Genomic DNA, 19,080 nt, shown 5'->3' with positions numbered 1-19,080 from the left:
AAAAGTTAAAACGGCTTGCCATACACTAGCGTAGACGTGTTGTGGCTGAGTTAAATGTGCTGAAAACGAGATGTGATGCAACAAACCGTTGCTGTGAACTGCTTGCTGTCATGGCGAGGTTGTATGATGTAAGGCTGTCCCATTTACTCCAAAGTCACCTTTTGGTGAAATATTTCAGTCTTTTATTCATTCTTTTGAAGGCGTTTGTGTTGGTGGGTATGTGGGTGAGAGCACAAATGGCCATTATCCCTGGGAGCTTGCAAATTTAGAGTGGGAGGATCACCCTCTCTTTCCTATGTAGTGCTGCAGTGAGAATTCCTCCACTGCTGCTGAATCACTGTGGTCCAAGTTGGCCAATTATTGTTGCATGTTCTGGTTTAAGATCTTTTACCTTTTTATTTGCTAATCGTACAGATTGCCTTAGGACATTTTCTGTTTAAATGGTGTTTCTTTGGCACAGTTCTTTGTATGAAATGTAACTGCGGCAGGATATTGGAAATGTGGAGCGATAGAATCTGTGTAAGCTGTGAGTTAAATATAAGCTTGAGCTCAGTAATAAATCTTGGATTTACTTAATGCATGGAAATGAGACATCGACAGCCAATATGTAAAGAGATACCGTACAGGGAGTCGGTCATTAACATAAAATAAAAAACCCAGGCATCAGGAATTAATTTGGATCTATTATTTGATAATGACTGTCTGACTATACACTATTTGGTTTATTAGATTGCTGTTGATCAAATAAAGAAATATTGAATTATACCAAATTTTTTGTAGATTATTTTAAAACTTTAAAAATAGTTCATTACAACGTAGAAAATCAACCTCCCTACCTAGCAACGAGACAAAAGAGAGCAACAATATTAATAAATAGATTTAAATATTGTTATTATTATTAATCTCCATTCCAAGTTACTTTTACTATGGACTAGTTTGCTCAATTAGTCCATAACATATTTAACAACAACATAACATATTGTCTGCGATGTTAAGGTTATAACTTACATTTTTAGTTCCTTCCTTGTTTTTCTGAACAATTTTTGCACAGTTTTATGGTCAAAATGTTAATTTGTCTACTGTTTTAACTGTTTAAAGTCCCAAGATAAGAGACCATGAGCGATACGAGAGACAAAAAAGTAGCAGCGGTATGTTGCCACAATGGACAATGGCCAAATATATACTTTAGTGCTCATGATACAAAAAATACTTCAGTGCTCAACACTCAAGTATTCCAAAGAGGTGTGTATAAAAGAGATAAAAGATTAAATCATTTTGGATTATTATTTGGAAATATCATCACTATAATTTTAATCATTATCAACTTTTAGGTAGATGGGCAGTCATGGCTGAGGTTCAATGGAGCAAATTTGACATGATTTGCAGTCACTACAGCTGGGAAGATTTGTAATAGGATCTCTTCAAAAGGCTGAATAATGATTAGGACAAAAAGATTTATAATAGGCCTAAATACAACTTCTCTGGTTCTGTTCATGTAACTTCTAAAAGCCTTGTTGTTAACAGTCATTTGAAACCTTACTCTAATGTTAAATGAATTATGCATGAAACATTGCACATGATTTACATTAAAATTACCTTATTTATATACTTTGATTTTAAAAATGGCAAAATTAATACTCAAGATCTATTTACATACTATCAAATGTTATTATTAGACGTACTGTATATAATTAAAAAAAGGTTGAAACCTCAACCTGTCAGTTGCTAATTTTCAAGTCGCTGTCTATAAATCATCTGGTTAAAGGACCAAGGAAACACTGACATTTCAGAGGAGATGCTGACTCATAGAACAAACCCATGTTCTCTCAGAAGATGTTTAGTAGCCTCTGTATTGCAGTTCAAACCTGTTATTAACTTTTCCATCACTTGCTTTATCATGACATTTTCCTTTATTTGAACTGCTAATGTGCTGGGTATATGTGCTTTACTCAATAAAGCCAATTATAAAAGATGCACTTATCGAGCACTTAATATTTTCTTAGGTCTAATGCTTAATTGTTCTTTTGTTTCTGCCTATTGACCATATTATGTTTATAATGATAAGAAGTCTTTGTGGCACCAGGACGATGTGGAGTCTCGTCAGTATTGGAAAAACATCCAGCCTTTATTCAGAAGCACAAAGACGTGGCTTCAAATGCTAATGAACGGTCTGTGTGGTGGCATGATCTCATAGTTGGCTCAGGTTTAGGCTGGAGTTTTCTGGCCCCCCAGGAAACAGTGGTACAGCACCAGCAATCTTCTCGTAACCTTTTCTTTCTTTAAAACTTGCTTCCTCCTTAGCCCACACCTAATGTGCTCTTTTCACAATGTGCAAACTTAAAATCTATATGTAATGAATACTTAAATGTCTAATGTAATGTAATGCAATCATTTTTATAAAATTAAGATTATTTTGCATATGCTGCTTCATTTATGTTCCATTTGTGGACTGCCAACTTATTGTGCAAGTTATCAGATGTTACTATGTTCGAGTTCTGTGAACCAAAGAACTTTGTATTGTGCCAGTATAAAAGTTAATATCAGAAATCCATGCAAATAAGGCATAAAATCAGAACATGCTGGGGCATTGTGCCGTTGCCACACCCTTTACCCAGGTGGCTGTCTGAGATTCAGTGACACATCTGCGATAAAAGAGGCTTTAATATGCTTAACAGCAGAATCATTCGGCATTGCCAAATCACAGGACTAGGATTACCAGAAGAAACTAGGGCACTCGCTTCTTGTGTAGATGCAACACAGAGCGTCAAAGTCCAAAGAAATTTTGGGCAACTTGTGTTAGTATTGTTTTAGGGCTTTATGGAGTGTATAGAGCACTTTCATCATGTACAATTATATATTAACTGTAGTTTATAATAATTTCTGATTATTACTTTAATGGTATTTTTAAAGGCACAATATGTGGGATTTTTGGATGAAAATCACCAAAAACCACTAAAACAATGTTATATATTTTGTTGACTTGTGTACTTACATTATCCCAAATGTTTCCAACAATGTTTAAATCCAGAGAAATCCGCTATTTTAACTGATGTGTAACGGACAATGTCATTGCTTCGCCTGTCAATGATGTCTTATATGTGCTACCCTTGATTTCCTTAGAAAGCAAGGAAATGCCTTATACGCTTTAATATGTTATAATATGCTTTAATATGCATTTTATGAGACAGGTGAGCAACTGTTTGGAGACTTTTATTGACAGAAAACTAATTGTTATATAGCTCAACACAGTCTTATTGTTTGAATCTCGATTTCTTGATTTACCGCTAGTAATGTACCATGGCGTACGTACCGTAACAGTAATATAGCATTTTCTCCACCATAAAATATATTTTAAATTTAATTGCATTTCATTTAGGAACACAAGTCATCCAGTTTTTATTAATATGAAATTCTAATATCGATCTAGCTTACTGCAGTGTGCAACAAGTGTCTCATACCAACCACTGAGCTAACGGACAGAGTAACGTTAACTTTCAACACACTCAAATGTATTTAGTATGATTCTTTTGACAAAGTAAAACAGGATAGCGTTACACCACAATTTTAATTAGTCAGATAAAGTGACCTGTATGAGTAGTAAATTAAACATTTGCAGCTATTTCATTAGAATGAAATAAAATAATGTGCATTTAAGTGAACAAACATAACAAGTTCAAGTTCAGGGACGAAGGAGGCAAACGTTAAACAACTTTGATCGTAACTTTAATCATAAGTTATGCATAAACTACACAACGTAAGGAGGGGTAGCGGCCGTTTGCGGCATATAAGCATAATAAAAACTGCAACAGAAAATGTCCCGGTGCTCTTGGCCCTCCCCTGCTTCTTATAGTAACGTTAATAAAACTTTTATAGAGCCCCTATTATGCTATTTTGAAGGTTCCTAATTTTGTTTTGGAGGTCTTCTACAACAGTTTTACATGCACCAAAGGTCAAATAACACTTTCATTTTCTCATAATTTTCTTTGCTCTGATTGGCCAGATGGCCCAGTCTGTTATGATTGGGTTACCGCTTACAGCTTTAAGGTAATATTCGAAAAAACATTAGTTCACCAATTAACATGATTTCTGCCTGAGTCCTGTTTTGTTTTTCCATCGGCTGTGGAGGTGAAGGCGACAATGATTCCACGCTCATTTATGGCGTCATCAAGCTTTTTTGAAAAAACGACCTCTAGCGGTGAAACTTACACACTGTGCCTTTAAGTCTCCCATCATACTTCTCTCAACCAGTGGTGTGGACTAAGTCTGGATTGATGACACATTTATGGGATTACCATAAGCCCTTTAAAAGTAACATTAATTCTCTTCGTTGTGAAAAGCTAGTTAGATAAAAACAAACACCTGTGGTGCTTTATGCTTCATGAACGTTCATGTCATATTTTAAATAAAAAGAAATGTCATAATATTGCTAACCTCTGTGTCATCTGTACATGAAATGGGACTTAAATGGCTTGTTCCACTGGGATAAACAGATTTAGCATCACTAATACAGTGCACCACAGCAAAACGTTCAGAAGGTTATTTGCTCCCAAAAGCACATAGGATGGTGGCATGAGTGACTGTTTTAGATGCTCGGATGAGGCGATTCTGTTCCCAAACTTCCAGAGGCCTCAATCTCTTGGGTGACCATATCTAGAGCAAAATATCTGGAGCAGTGCGGATGCTTGGTCTGTCTTCTATCACAGCACTGTTTGAGCTTATTTTAACAGAGTGCTCTAATTTTTAGAGTTCATGAGTGGATATTTATACCAAGCGGGTCAGGTGAGGTAGGACTGGATCTCTACACTGAGATCTTAAAAAATAACTGTTTTATGATGCTAAAAAATAACTGTTTTATGATGCTAATGCAATTAAGAAGTTTCTGTAGTCAAACCTAAGTCATTAATTAATAATCAGCAGTTATGAAGATGCTTGTACTTCAACAGATACACTGGATACCTTAACTTAGCCTTGGACTTAATGCTACATTCTTTCCCATTCTTTCGCGACTGTGGAAAAGTGCCAAAAGGGAGTCGTGGAAACTGGAAGCTGGCTGAACACACTGCTCTGCAAAACCATCTGTTTATTCAAAATGGCAAAGGAGTTTTGTGGTTCTTAAGCTCTACTCCTCAAAGTTGACAAAATTCACTTCTAACAAATATATACATTTAAAATTCTTTCTAATTGCAGGTTTGTAAAGATCCATCCACAATTATATATTTTCTTTGTATTTAAAAATGAAATTTAAACTTTGTATTGCCCTAATTTTTTCAGCTAATTCTGATTGTCAAGAGTTCAAAAAAGTGTCATTTTTTTATCACCTACATTTGTTAATCCTCTGAGTTCTGCCTCCTCCTAAGATTTTCATCAAACAACAACAAAGAGGGAAACACGCAATGTATTAATTACAAAAAGCCAATAGACCAATGTTGTTTTGGGCATTGTGCCAATGGGGAGGCATTGCAGTGCCTGAGACTTTCATGCCTTTCTTGTTTATTTGTACTTTGTCACTCTGCTGAGGGCAGCAGGGTCGAAGCTACTAGTTTGTCGTTTCCGTGGCAGCCTGTATTATTTGCATTCAGTTTGTCCTGGTGAGATCTGCCTCACCAGTCTTCACATATGTTGTACTTTCACTTCTGTACTTCCATCCCACACCATCTGGCTCACTGAAGCAACACTGGGCTTAGGCCAGCTTGGTCCAAACCCCAGTCGTGCTGCGTTCAGCAGCTCTTTGATTATCCCTCTAATTCCTCCATACACCCTGCTCTTATAACCCTCTTTACACAACTGAAAACACAGGATAAATGTGTTTGGACTGGACTCTTCAGACCATGTAAAGACTAATGTTGCATTTGTGATTTCTCCCTATTAGCTTCACATGGATATCCTCTTATCGTAATATACACTTAAAACCCTAAACCCCTTACTTCTGACTGTAATCCAAACATCCATGATGCTGTGGACATGCTATACTGTACACCTTGGAGTCCTTTTCTAAATCAATGAAATTTGATTTGAGTGATAGCTATGCCTTTCAGGTACATTAATTTTGATTAACATTAATCAATCATATGGCTGCTATCATTGACTTTCGAATGAACAAATCAATGCATTGTTACGGGACATGCGTTTGGAGGATTAAGCTCAGGCTGCTGTGTTGTGCATTTCAATTATAAAAAAGCATTTAGCGCTTTCCCAAATAAGTTTCCCATATAATTTAGATGAGTCTGTTTCCCTTTTTTTCAGAATACTGGCATACAGTTTTGGTTACACTTAAACAAGTAACCTAAATTAGTTTGTCCTAAAGTTTGATTCAATCTAGTGAATTGATTCATCCTAAAGTGTGATTCATTGAGTTGAATCAGTTTATTTGGACAGTAAATTAACAGAATAAAAAAAGAATCATTGATTTAAAATCCATATTTACTTTACCATGTTTTTGATCCAGTTATATACCTAAAGAATATTCTTATTTCATTTGTTATATTTATTGTAAATTAATGAGATCAAATTTGATGTCACCCTATTTGGGATCATTCATTCATTCCCTCATTCATTCAAACCTTTAATCTTTTGTGCCAGAAAAGTGCAGTTTTGATGAAATTAAAATCATAAAAAATGTATATAGTTCTATATACTGTATATATATACACTCACCGGCCACTTTATTAGGTACCCCATGCTAGTAACGGGTTGGACCCCCTTTTGCCTTCAGAACTGCCTCAATTCTTCGTGGCATAGATTCAACAAGGTGCTGGAAGCATTCCTCAGGGAGTTTGGTCCATATTGACATGATGGCATCACACAGTTGCCGCAGATTTGTCGGCTGCACATCCATGATGCGAATCTCCCGTTCCACCACATCCCAAAGATGCTCTATTGGATTGAGATCTGGTGACTGTGGAGGCCATTTTAGTACAGTGAACTCATTGTCATGTTCAAGAAAACCAATTTGAAATGATTCGAGCTTTGTGCCATGGTGCATTATCCTGCTGGAAGTAGCCATCAGAGGATGGGTACATGGTGGCCATAAAGGGATGGACATGGTCAGAAACAATGCTCAGGTAGGCCGTGGCATTTAAACGATGCCCAATTGGCACTAAGGGGCCTAAAGTGTGCCAAAAAAACATCCCCCACACCATTACACCACCACCACCAGCCTGCTCAGTGGTAACAAGGCATGATGGATCCATGTTCTCATTCTGTTTACGCCAAATTCTGACTCTACCATCTGAATGTCTCAACAGAAATCGAGACTCATCAGACCAGGCAACATTTTTCCAGTCTTCAGCTGTCCAATTTTGGTGAGCTCTTGCAAATTGTAGCCTCTTTTTCCTATTTGTAGTGGAGATGAGTGGTACCCGGTGGGGTCTTCTGCTGTTGTAGCCCATCTGCCTCAAAGTTCGACGTACTGTGCGTTCAGAGATGCTCTTCTGCCCACCTTGGTTGTAACGGGTGGTTATTTGAGTCACTGTTGCCCTTCTATCAGCTCGAACCAGTCTGGCCATTCTCCTCTGACCTCTGGCATCAACAAGGCATTTCCGCCCACAGAACTGCCGCTCACTGGATGTTTTTTCTTTTTCGGACCATTCTCTGTAAACCCTAGAGATGGTTGTGCGTGAAAATCCCAGTAGATTAGCAGTTTCTGAAATACTCAGACCAGCCCTTCTGGCACCAACAATCATGCCACGTTCAAAGTCACTCAAATCACCTTTCTTCCCCATACTGATGCTCGGTTTGAACTGCAGGAGATTGTCTTGACCATGTCTACATGCCTAAATGCACTGAGTTGCCGCCATGTGATTGGCTGCTTAGAAATTAAGTGTTAACGAGCAGTTGGACAGGTGTACCTAATAAAGTGGCCGGTGAGTGTATATAAAAAGTTACCTCCTTAAGTAGCTTTCTTTACAGGATGACCTTTAACTTGTGTACCTCTCCATGCTGCATCTGTTTTAGATCATGAAAATCATGATAAGGGCTCAAAAGCCGTGTTTCAACTGTTTTTTTTTTTTAAGTACCACCTCGCGAGCAGAGACTTTCTGTGGGGGAAATTTTTCCAGGAACTTCATTTAGACCCCGGTCCCTGCTGTCGAAACACACCGAGTACCACCCCAATGTCCCTAGTTCCTGGGGAAAGTTCCTGTGGTGGAAATGCAGCTATCGAGACTAGTCACAATAGAAATGTGTAACTTTATATCTGAATATAAATAAGAAAAAACATATTTCTTTCTTCCAGGACAAAGGACTCTGCACCACAAAAGTGATGTTCTTGAGACGGTTGTATTAGTAAACCCGTCAGAAGATACTGTTATCTCTGAGGTAAGTTACTTAAAGAAAATCTCTGTTGGACAAGGTGCTGTATGTTTCTAATAAAGATTGATGAATAGGTTTGATGTTGGACTTAATAACCTTGTTTAAGCACAACCTTGCTACAAACAGACTGACTCTAATACACTAATGTGTTTTAAATGCCCTCTATGTCTCTTAATATGTCCTAGATCCATTGTCTTATATCTGACCCAGCTGTGCATAAACTACTGGTCCTGAGTGGGCAGAGCTCTGACCAAGGTGACCTGGTTCTCCAAACCGGAGTGCTCAGTCATCAAACCTTCTCACACGTGTTTGCTGATCCTGGAGTAAGTTTAGATAATATAATTGTATTCAAATTGATAAAGCACAATATATCTTCACAAATTTTTTACTTGTTTTCCTCATGTAGGTCAGTAATTTGCTGGTTAAAGCCAGCTCTGGACAGCGGGGATCACTGACTGTGTCTTGTCGTGGTGAGGCAGGCTGGAACTCTCTGGGACAACAGCAACGCATTAAGGAGTTGCTGAATTATAGGCTGAATCCAGAGCCCATACTCCCTAAGATGGAGGGGGTCACTGAGTTTACCGAATATATATCTGAGACTGTGGATGTACCATCCCCATTTGACCTTCTTGAGCCTCCAACCTCTGGAGGATTCTTAAAGCTCTCAAAGCCTTGCTGCTACATCTTTCCTGGTGGACGGGGGGATTCTGCGCTTTTTGCTGTCAATGGTTTTAACATTCTGATTGACGGTGGCTCTGACAGAAGGTCGTGCTTTTGGAAGCTTGTCAGACATTTAGATCGTATTGATTCTATCCTTCTCACCCATATTGGTGCTGATAATCTTCCTGGGATCAATGGACTCCTTCAAAGGAAGGTTGCAGAGCAGGAGGAAGAGCAATCTCAAGGCTCAACCACCTACAGTGATTGGATGAAGAACCTGATATCGCCAGAGATCGGAGTTGTATTCTTCAATGTACCTGAGAAGCTTCGCACATCAGAATCGAATTTGAAAGTTAAGCGAAGTATTGAGGAAGCCTCTCTTACATTGCAATACCTCAACAAGCTGGGAATTAAGTCTGAGCCTCTTTTTCGAGTGGTTAGTAATACCATTGAGCCAATTACACTTTTTCACAAGATGGGTGTGGGCAGGTTGGACATGTTTGTCCTGAACCCTGTGAAAGACAGTAAGGAAATGCAGTTCCTCATGCAGAAGTGGGCAGGTAACAGCAAGGCCAAGACAGGGATAGTGCTTCCCAATGGAAAAGAGGGAGAAATATCTGTACCTTATTTGACATCTATTGCTGCTCTCGTCGTATGGCTTCCTGCCAACCCCTCAGAGAAAATTGTAAGGGTTTTATTTCCTGGAAATGCATCTCAGAACAAAATCCTTGAAGGGCTTGAAAAGTTGAAGCACCTTGATTTCTTGCGGTATCCAGTAGCCACACAAAAAGACATAAATTCTGCCGTTTCACCTTCAGCTGTAAAACAAACAAAGCTAAAGCAAAGAACTGACAGCAAAGAAAGTCTCAAATCATCTCCCAAGACTCATGCACCAACTAAGCCAAAGAAAGAAACCGACGAGCATGAGGATGCATCCATGGTCGAAACGAAGAGTGACTCTGTCAAAGAGAACAAGATTGAGAAAAAAGAAGAAAAGAAGCACACCAAGCCATTGAAACCGAAAACAGAAGTGACAGAAAAGAAAAAGTTATTGAAGGAGAAATCACTGAAAAAACACCCAAAGGAAAGGTTGTCCAAAATGGATGAAAAGAAAGACAAAGAAAAGAGGGAAGTTAAGAAAGAAAAACGTGAAATTAAAAAAGATGATGGTTTGAAAAAAGATGAGAAAAAGTTTAAAGCCAAGGACACTTCAAAACCCGAGCTGAGGAAAATTACTAAACCTGACCTGAAACCTTTCACACCAGAGGTCAGAAAGACCCTCCACAAGGCCAAAACTCAAGGTAAATCCAAAACAACAAAGAGCAAACCTACAACTGCCAAGGCAGAGTGTGCAGAGATTGAGGCAGAACCAGTGGCTGAGAAGATCAAGCTTGAAAAACAGGAGAATGGGACAGGAGAAGCTATATTTTCTCCATCTACTCTTAAAGATTTAACAAAAGACTTTGATAAAATGAGACCTACTGAAGCGACAGATCACTCTGAAGCCCCTAAAAGTGCCCTTACTGTCTCCAGATTACCAGGTGAAAGAGACGATGGAACTTCAAATGCTGCTGAGGAACGAGAACAAGATCATGTTACAGAAACTGATATTGTGGAACAGGAAACTACAGAGAAAGAAGTAGCCCTATCAGCAGAAATCAAAGAAGTGCCATCAGCAGAAGTAAAAGAACAGGATGAGCCCCAAACATCAGAATTAGAGAAATTTGAGGATGAGGGTGCTGCAATTGAAGATGAGGATGAGGAGGAGGTTGAGATAAAGCCTGTTAAGAAGACAGAGGAGGAGGAGGAGGAAGACATGGGAATAGGAGATGAAGAGGACGAAGAGGGAGCAAAGGAATCTAAAGACTTGGAGGGAGTGGACAGAAAACATGAGGTTGAGGAAATGGAGAAGCAAAAACAAGCAGAGGTGAAAAAGATTGACGTTGAAGAGGAGCAGCTTGAAGAAGAGGATGTGATTGAAAAAGCTGAGTTAGAGGAGGCAGAGGATTTGGATGCCATTGCAGATGAAGAAATAAAAGATCTCTCTGCTGAGAAAATCAAGGAAGAAGAGGATGCATACTTGTCAAATGTTGGAGGTGTCACAGCTGGCATTACCTCTACAGCCCAAGGAGCTGCTGCAGCAGAAAACTTATCATATATCCAAGATGAAACCATACCAGGTTACTCTGAGACTGAGCAGACCATCTCAGATGAGGAGATCCACGAAGAAGCAGAGGACAGGATACCACACCTTCAATATGAGGTTGGTAGCTATGATGTCTCTGTCCCAGACCAACCAGGCTCCTTTGATGCTATCCCTGGAATGAGAGAAATACAAGCAGCTGCAATGGGCAATGGAACAGGCAAAGTATTGATGGGTGCACAGGAGCCAGCTATTTCCATCTACACCAGCATACTCGCAGCTCCATTAGCTGAAGAGGAACATGTTTCTTCAGCAACATCCATAACAGAGTATGACAAACTGTCTTCTTTGCCCACTTCCGTTGCAGAAGATCAGTCAGTGGCATCAGTCACAGCACCTCAGACTGAAGACACTGGAAAAAGCTCCCTGGTCTTGGACACCGTTCAACCAGTTACTCAGACTGAGGCCACCCAAGAAAAAGAGTACCTACACTCCGCTGGAACCATCTCACCAACATCCTCCTTAGAGGAGGACAAGTGCTTTAAATCATCTCCCTCTGATGAATCTCCTCCACTTCCCTTAGAAGGTAAAACCGAGGGAATTGAGTTGGCTGCTCATTACGATGATGAAGAGGAGGATGAATATGAAGATCAAACACCAAATGTTGACATTTCACTTGGAAAGTTACAAGAAGGATATGCCTCACCTGATAAACTTGAACACAAGGAGAAAGAAATGGACAAACCCAAAAGTCTTGTGCCTTTAGTTCCTGATACTTCATCTGATGAAAAATTCTCACCTCCTGAGATGGAGAAGGCATCGGTGTCACCTCCAAGGGAGGATTCATCTTTCGAAGTACAAACAATACTCTCTTCCCCATCGCACAGTGATTCTAAGCTTCCTGTTTCTGAAGCTAGTGTTTTTCCAGAGGTGGAAGACCGGTGTATTAGCCCCGATGACAGCACTGTGAAAATGGCTACTCCTACACATTCTGGACCACCTAGTGCATCTCACTCTCCCTTCAGAATGTCACCTGTGGAAAGGAAAGATAAAATGCTCCTTAAAGACACCCTTCAAGAAGAAGGAGTGCCACTTAGCACCACTGAAATTAAATTTGAAAAGGAGAGTGGGAAACAAAAACCTGACATTTTAGATGAGAAGGAAATACCTCACGCAGAGGAGGAAGAAAAAAAGATAATCCAGGAAGCAACCTCTGCACCATCTCCACTTGTTGAGGACTTCTTAGCTAAAAAAGAAAGTATATCAATTCTACCATCAAAAGAAATTAGTGATACAAAGGTAATGCCTGATCCAAGTGTTGAAAAGAAGGGTGAAGTTCAAAAGGACTTAAAAGAGAGCAGTAAGGCTGTAATTCTTGAGAATAAAGATACCAAGTTATCTGATGATCATGACGTTGAAGAAACTTCTGATTTAAAATCCTCCACAGACAAAGAAGAGAAAAGAGAGAAGGATAAAGAAAAGGATGGTGAGAGAGATGATGCTGAAGAGAAGCATAAGGAGAAAGACCAATTATTAAAGTATGCAGAGGCAGATAAAGGTGATGTAATATCAGAGCCTGAAAAGGCAGCATTGCCGCCTAAAGAGGATTTTGATAAGAAAAATGCGAATGAAGAAGAGTTTCAAGATAAGAGTTCTCCAGCAGTTCTGGAAAGGTCGGAGATAGAGAAACAGGAGAAACAAGAAATTCAATCAGAGAAAGACCAAATTTCTTCTAACTTGGTAAAAGAATCCAAAGAGAAAGATCTGACTGATGCATCTGGTCATTTTTTAGAAAGCCCAGACATCAAAGCAGAAACATCAACATCTCATACAGAGACACAGGACACTGTAGAGACAGATATGACAACTAAACCGGAAAAGACCTCTGAGCAGAAATCAGAGTCACTTGATATTATACCTGAACATGTGGCTTCAGAGAAAACTGATTCATTCATCTGTATAGCCCTGTTTAAGGAAGACACAGATGGCCTCAAATCTCAAATACAACAGTTAAGTGAAAAAACAGATGTTGCCTTAAAAGATGAAGAAAAGGTGGAAAGTAAAAGTGAGGCTGGGCTGACATATGAGAAAAAGATTTCAGCTGCCAAAGAACATGAAGAATCTAAGGATAAAAATAAAGAGGAAGTCAAATTTGTGACACAAGAGCAAATTTCCTTCTCAAAGCCAGATGTTCAATCTATAGAGATGCATGCAGAGGTGTCTGCTAAAGATGAACAAGAATCTAAAGGAAAGTCTGTGCAAGAGTTGGAACCTCATATATTAGGGGCAACTCAAAGTGAGACTGAAATTACTAGTAAACAAGATGAAGACTTGAAGGAGAAACTATTGAAAGAAACTCAAACCACACAACATTTAGAAAAAGCAGATGTATCATCCAAAAAAGAGCCTCAAATTTCGCATACCATCATTTCACAGGACACAGATGATGTGCACCAAACTAGCCAAGATATGGAAAAAACTTTAGAAGACACTAAATCCAGAACACAAATATCCATTTCAGACAAAATGGATTCCTCCCTAAAATTAGACCAAGAATCTAAAGATGAACCAGCATTGATCCAAGGTCAAGTCTTGCTGTCTGAATCTGAGAAATTAGATTTGTCTGCTAAAGATGAACAGGATTGCAAAAACAAAGAGGTTGTGAAGCTAACTCGCAAAATGGATGAAGAACCTACAGAATGTCAGACTTATGAAAAAGCAGATAAGCTTACCATCTCTAAATCTGATTTTGGATCTGTAGTGAAGAGCGACTCCCAGGCAATAAAAGAATCAGTGAATAAAGTTTTGCAAGCTAAAGAGGATGAAATAAGCAAAGGCATATTTGTCAAATCTGAACAACCAGTTGAGTTTGAAGACATATCCTCAAAACCATATGAATCTAAAGATAAGTATGTGGAGCATACTCAACTTCAGATATCTACGGATCAATCACTATCTGATAGTACCGATATGGGTGCTAAGAAGGACCAACAGTATGAAGAAAAACACACAGAAGATACTGTAACTGAAGTATCTCAAACAAGTATGGTGACAGATGCACCATCAGACACAAAACAAAAACTTAAGGCCATATCTGTGGGAGAAGAAAAGATAGAACAGATTACATCAGAATCTAAATCTGTGGTTTCAAAATCAGAACACGGTACTGTAGACCTTCCCATTGTAGAAGATAAAACAATTGATTCAAAGGTTAGCAAAGAGTCTGATGAGCAATTAATGAAAGAAGATGTGTCAACATTGGTGTCCGATGAATTAGACACAAAAATTGACTTGGGAGCCAAACAAAAATCTCTGGATAAATCTTCAGAACAAATGTTTGAGAACTCAGATCTGAGCTGTAAAGAGAAATTGGAATTGAAAGATGAACCTAAAGAAGATATCAAACAAGACACATCATTACATGAAACAGATACATTTCTTTCATCAGACATTGGATTCAAATTAAACTTAGATTATAAAGAAAAATGCATTGAAGAAACCTCAACTGTAGACAAAACAAAAGACATCAAGTCAACCTTTGAAACTACATTTCCAACCAAATTTTCAGATGAAGATGAAAGTACCGAGGAGGATGAAGGAGATGCTGTTTGTATGGGAGGTGCTGGTTCAAGACCATTATCAGTGGAACCATGGAATTTAGAGGAACCAAAGGCAAGCAGTTCTGCACAACCACCTGAGACAAGTATGAAAAAAGAGGAAATTGTGGCCCATTTAGAAGAGAAAGAGTTGACTAGAGATTCAAGTGGCACATCAACTAAACCAGAGAAGGAGTGCACGTTTGATACAACATCACTTTCACCTACTGCAGAAACAAGTAAAAAAACTGTCACGGAGACTCTAACTGAGAGCAAACCAATGAGTATCACACTGCCTAGCTTCGACAATCAAGGCAGTGTTGAGGATAGTCAACATCAAACATTGATCTCTGAAAAGGAAGCCACAAAACTTCAGAAGGAGGATGAGAGGGAAAGGGAAGGAGAACGAGAAGCTGCCTCTCCAGGGTTAGAGTCACATTCTGATTTTCAAAAGACTGACAGTGCTGATGAGAAATGTGCTGAAAAGGCTGATAGTGAAAGAATACAATCTGCTGAGAAGATGATGTATGAAGTGGAAAAAGAAAGCTATGAAGCTTCTAAATATGAGCCTTATGAAAAGCCCATTTCAAAAGACACTGAGAGAGAAAGAGAGGAAGAGGACCAGTACCCTAGTTTGGATAGAGATTTAGATGACAATAGAAAAAGTCAGGCCTCATTGCTTGGAGCTACTTGTTCAGAAGAGGAACAAAGTGATGATGAGCCAGTGTCTTTTAGCAAGGTTGATTACCAGACTTCAAGTATTCACAGCAGCCACAGTGCCTACTCAGAGCAAGACAATAAGGAGCGATACCAAGAGGAAGAATTGGTTAGAGAAGAGAGACCAGATCTTTTTGTTGACAATAGTTTTAAATATGACAGCAAAGCCATTTCGGTAGCAGGTTCAAGCTCATTTGCCTCTAGTGATTTGCAAGACAAATCAGAGAAATTGAAGAGAGAAGAAAAGGAGAAGGAGAAAGAGGTCACACATTTTCCTCCTCAAGGAAAAGATGATGAGAGTCATGTTAAATTGTTGGATAAAGAACCATGTACATCTGCTTCCTGTCTTTCAAAACCTGATACGCAAGAGAAAGACCATAAAACAGATGACATATTGGAAACGTCTCATTCAGAGGACTTGGACAAGACCAAAACCCACGTGACTGAAGCTTCCCCTCAACAAGGCCCTCTCACATTATCAGAAGATCAAAGTCTTCAGAGTCGAACAACTTCATCAACATCTGCCTACGATGAGAACAAAATGGAGAGTCCAATATCAAGTCATGGTAACAAAGATAAAAACAAACTGGATTCAGCTGAAAGCAAAGATGACACATTTTCTTCTGGTCGGTACTCACCACCTGAAAAGGACATGCTTCCTGCCAGGTTATCGGCTGAAGATCCCAGCATCGCCACTCCTGGTTCTTCAGGGCAGTCTATGAAAGTTGATGACAATGTTCTTGCAGTTGAGTGCACTGGCAAAACAGATTCTCTTTCCAGCAAGACATTGATTGTGAGTGCAGAGACAGAGGAATGCTTGGTCAGAAGCCAAAAAATATTTGCAGTAGAAGAGGATGACTATGAGGATGAGGAAGAGGATGAGGAAAATGCAAGTGACTTGGATGTTGAAAAGGGTGCCAGAGAGATGTCCGAGAAAGAGTCTAAAGCAGCATTTGATACCACGACTACATCTAAACCACTTGAAACAAAACAAGAAGACACTACTGGTTCCTTAGCTTTTGGAGCAACTGCAAAAGTTCTACAGACAGACATGGTTGGTGACTCATACACGGAAAAAATATCCCCCACAGCAAAGCCATCATCAGTACATGGAGAGCCTCATGATGTAATCAGCAAGGAGCATGAACAGTCCAAGAAAGAAGACACTAGTTCATTCCTATCTGACATACCCAAATCCAGCGATGACAAACATGAACCACGGAAAACTTCTGATAAAAAGTATGAAGTGTCTGAATCCCTAGCTGTTGCTCAAGGAACCATGTCTGATACAACTTACTCATCATCTTCATCCTTTAGTTACTCTTCTTCAACCTCTGCCTCATATTCAACTGGTCAACACCTTGGAGAAGGGCTAGAACCACAGATTACTTTTCCTAGTGTCCAACTAAGGTCAGATGGAGACAGTATATCATTTGAGTACTCATCCCTAAAAGAGGAAGAGTCACCCGTTATGGATTTGCCTTGTTTAAAAAAAGATGAATATATGGAAGTCTCAGATCGAATGACACCTGCTACAACAACAGCTGAGTCAATATCCAGTCTTGCCAGGTTTTCTCCTCTAAGTCCCCTGGAGGAATCTAAATCGTTTCTTCAAGATCAAACATCATCGGCAGAGGAAAAGTCAGAGGAGGATATGTCAAGCATTAAATCTGACAGGGATCTAGTCTCTGTTCCTAAACATGTTGCAGAAACACATTCTTCAAAACTGCCAGAATCAGCAACTACTGAGCATGCAACTCACCCAACTGAGTTGGCATCTTCCACATCCCTCAAGTTTGACATTGTACCTTTGGCAAAGGCTGACTCTACAGACAAACACTCACAAGAAAAATCCTCTGATGATGAGCCTGAAGATAACAAAAGCAATTTTGAGGAAGGAACCTTGCCATGCAGAATTGAGTGTGAAAGATATTCAGCTACTGAAAAATTAAGCACAGCGTCTTTACCGGAGCAACATACTAATGTAAAACCCTCAACCACAACATTACATTCATTTGATCTGCACACAACAGATGGACCAACAGAAATTACAAGTTCTCAGAAGGTGCCAGTCACAGCTTGTGGGACTCTCAGTACTAGCACATTAAGTGAACTATATATGAAGCAAGAAGGGGCAGAGACGTCTGAGGAAATTAAAGACTTGGCTGAGAAAGTACTGGAGAGGGTTGAAATTAAAGAAGCAAAAGTGAGCAAGATGGAATATGAAGAGAAGAGTAAGACAGATGAGAAAGAAGAAGTAAAACATAAAGCAATGGAGAAAGAACAGATACATTCTGAAAAGGAGGTTGAAGTGAGGTCAGAAAAGATGGGAGAGATCCTAGATTGTGGCAAGAAGTCAGAGCAAAAGAGCGAAAGTGAAGGGAAACCTGAAGAGTCTAAAGTAAAGAAAGATGTAGAACAAACTGAAATGTTTGTAGAAAAGGAATGTAAGGGGAAAAATGAAGGGAATGAAGAGCTAACAGTAGAAAAGATGATGGAAAAAGACAGCGAAAAAACAAATACAGTTGAGTCTAGCCAGCATAGTACCCTTGAGTCCACAATGCAGCATGAAGATGTTGTATGTCTAAAGGCTCCACCTGGCTATGGGGAAGATGTTTATGAAGGTATAGAGGAGGAAGAGGGGGCTGAAGAGGAGAAAGTGAAGTATGATTCAAAAGAACATCCACCAACTCCACCATCAGGAGCACAGGCTTGTTACCCTGAGGTCTCCAAGAAGTCAGATGAAGGATTCACTCGACCCTCTGATCTCGGTATGGAGGCCACATCCTCCCATTCACCTTCGCTTTTCAAACACCGTAAAGGAGATATCTCGCCATCCTTTATTAATCCAAGCCCACAGGGGTTATCAAGTGAGGAGGAAGAGGAAGATGCCAGAAGTGATCATTCAAGAGATGATGAGCTTGAGCAGCACTCTGTCAAAAGGAGATCCCACAAGCAGCAGCATTGTCATCCCCACAGTCGCCATGAGGAAAGCAAGGAGGGATCGCAGAGCATCCCGAGCAGTACGGCGACAGGGCATGGCATTATGCTAGCAGGGGAGGAAACTCCTCCTACATCTTTGAGCGAGTCACTCCCATCTCAGTCTGACTCAGATGTTCCTCCAGAGACTGAAGAATGTCCATCAATTACAGCAGAAGGAAACCTTGACTCTGATGAAGATGCAGAACATCTACCAGTAGACAAAATGTCTGCAGCTGGCAGCAGCGGAGGAAGCCATCATTCCTCCTCTCCGAGGAGTCATGATCCCCCTCCCATGCCAGTGAAAGACCCTCTTCCTCACCCACCACACCCTGATGTGTGCATGGTGGACCCAGAGGCCCTTCTTAATGGCCAGACCCACACAGAACGACCAGTGAAGAAAGACCTTAAAACAAATAGAGGCTTGAGGAAGACACTGGGAAAATCTGCATCGCCGTCACGTAAAGGAGATGCAAAAGGCAGGAGATCTACTACCCCTGTGAAGCAGACATCCAAAGACTCCTCACCTCATGCTCTTAAAAGAAAAGATTCAGAGAAGACTCTTCGCTTGTCCAAAATGTCTGAGACACAGGGATCCAGGGGAGACATATACAACCCAGGAAGAGGATTGGTCAATGGTGTTAAGAGTAATGCAGGTACAACTATCAGGATGCA

At 39.8% G+C, this 19,080-nt stretch overlaps 1 protein-coding gene and 1 long non-coding RNA gene across 3 annotated transcripts in view; one reads left to right on the top strand and one right to left on the bottom strand.

Annotated features, from left to right (window-relative positions):
* Window positions 1–19,080, bottom strand: part of LOC130085363 (uncharacterized) — a 42,311-nt gene that overhangs the window by 16,582 nt on the left and 6,649 nt on the right. The gene's annotated exons all lie outside the window — the stretch shown is intronic.
* Window positions 1–19,080, top strand: part of map1ab (microtubule-associated protein 1Ab) — a 47,123-nt gene that overhangs the window by 25,580 nt on the left and 2,463 nt on the right. For both annotated transcript variants that reach the window (XM_056251091.1, XM_056251093.1), the window contains 3 exons: window positions 8,234–8,316; window positions 8,496–8,633; window positions 8,717–19,061. In XM_056251091.1, coding sequence (XP_056107066.1) covers window positions 8,234–8,316; window positions 8,496–8,633; window positions 8,717–19,061 — 10,566 coding nt within the window. The remainder of the gene's footprint in view (window positions 1–8,233; window positions 8,317–8,495; window positions 8,634–8,716; window positions 19,062–19,080) is intronic.

This window comes from Rhinichthys klamathensis, unplaced genomic scaffold, assembly GCF_029890125.1.
Source record: "Rhinichthys klamathensis goyatoka isolate OS25496 unplaced genomic scaffold, OSU_Roscu_1.1 h1tg000076l_1, whole genome shotgun sequence".
Classification (NCBI taxonomy): Eukaryota; Metazoa; Chordata; class Actinopteri; order Cypriniformes; family Leuciscidae; genus Rhinichthys; species Rhinichthys klamathensis.
This window is presented reverse-complemented; position numbering and strand designations above follow the sequence as displayed.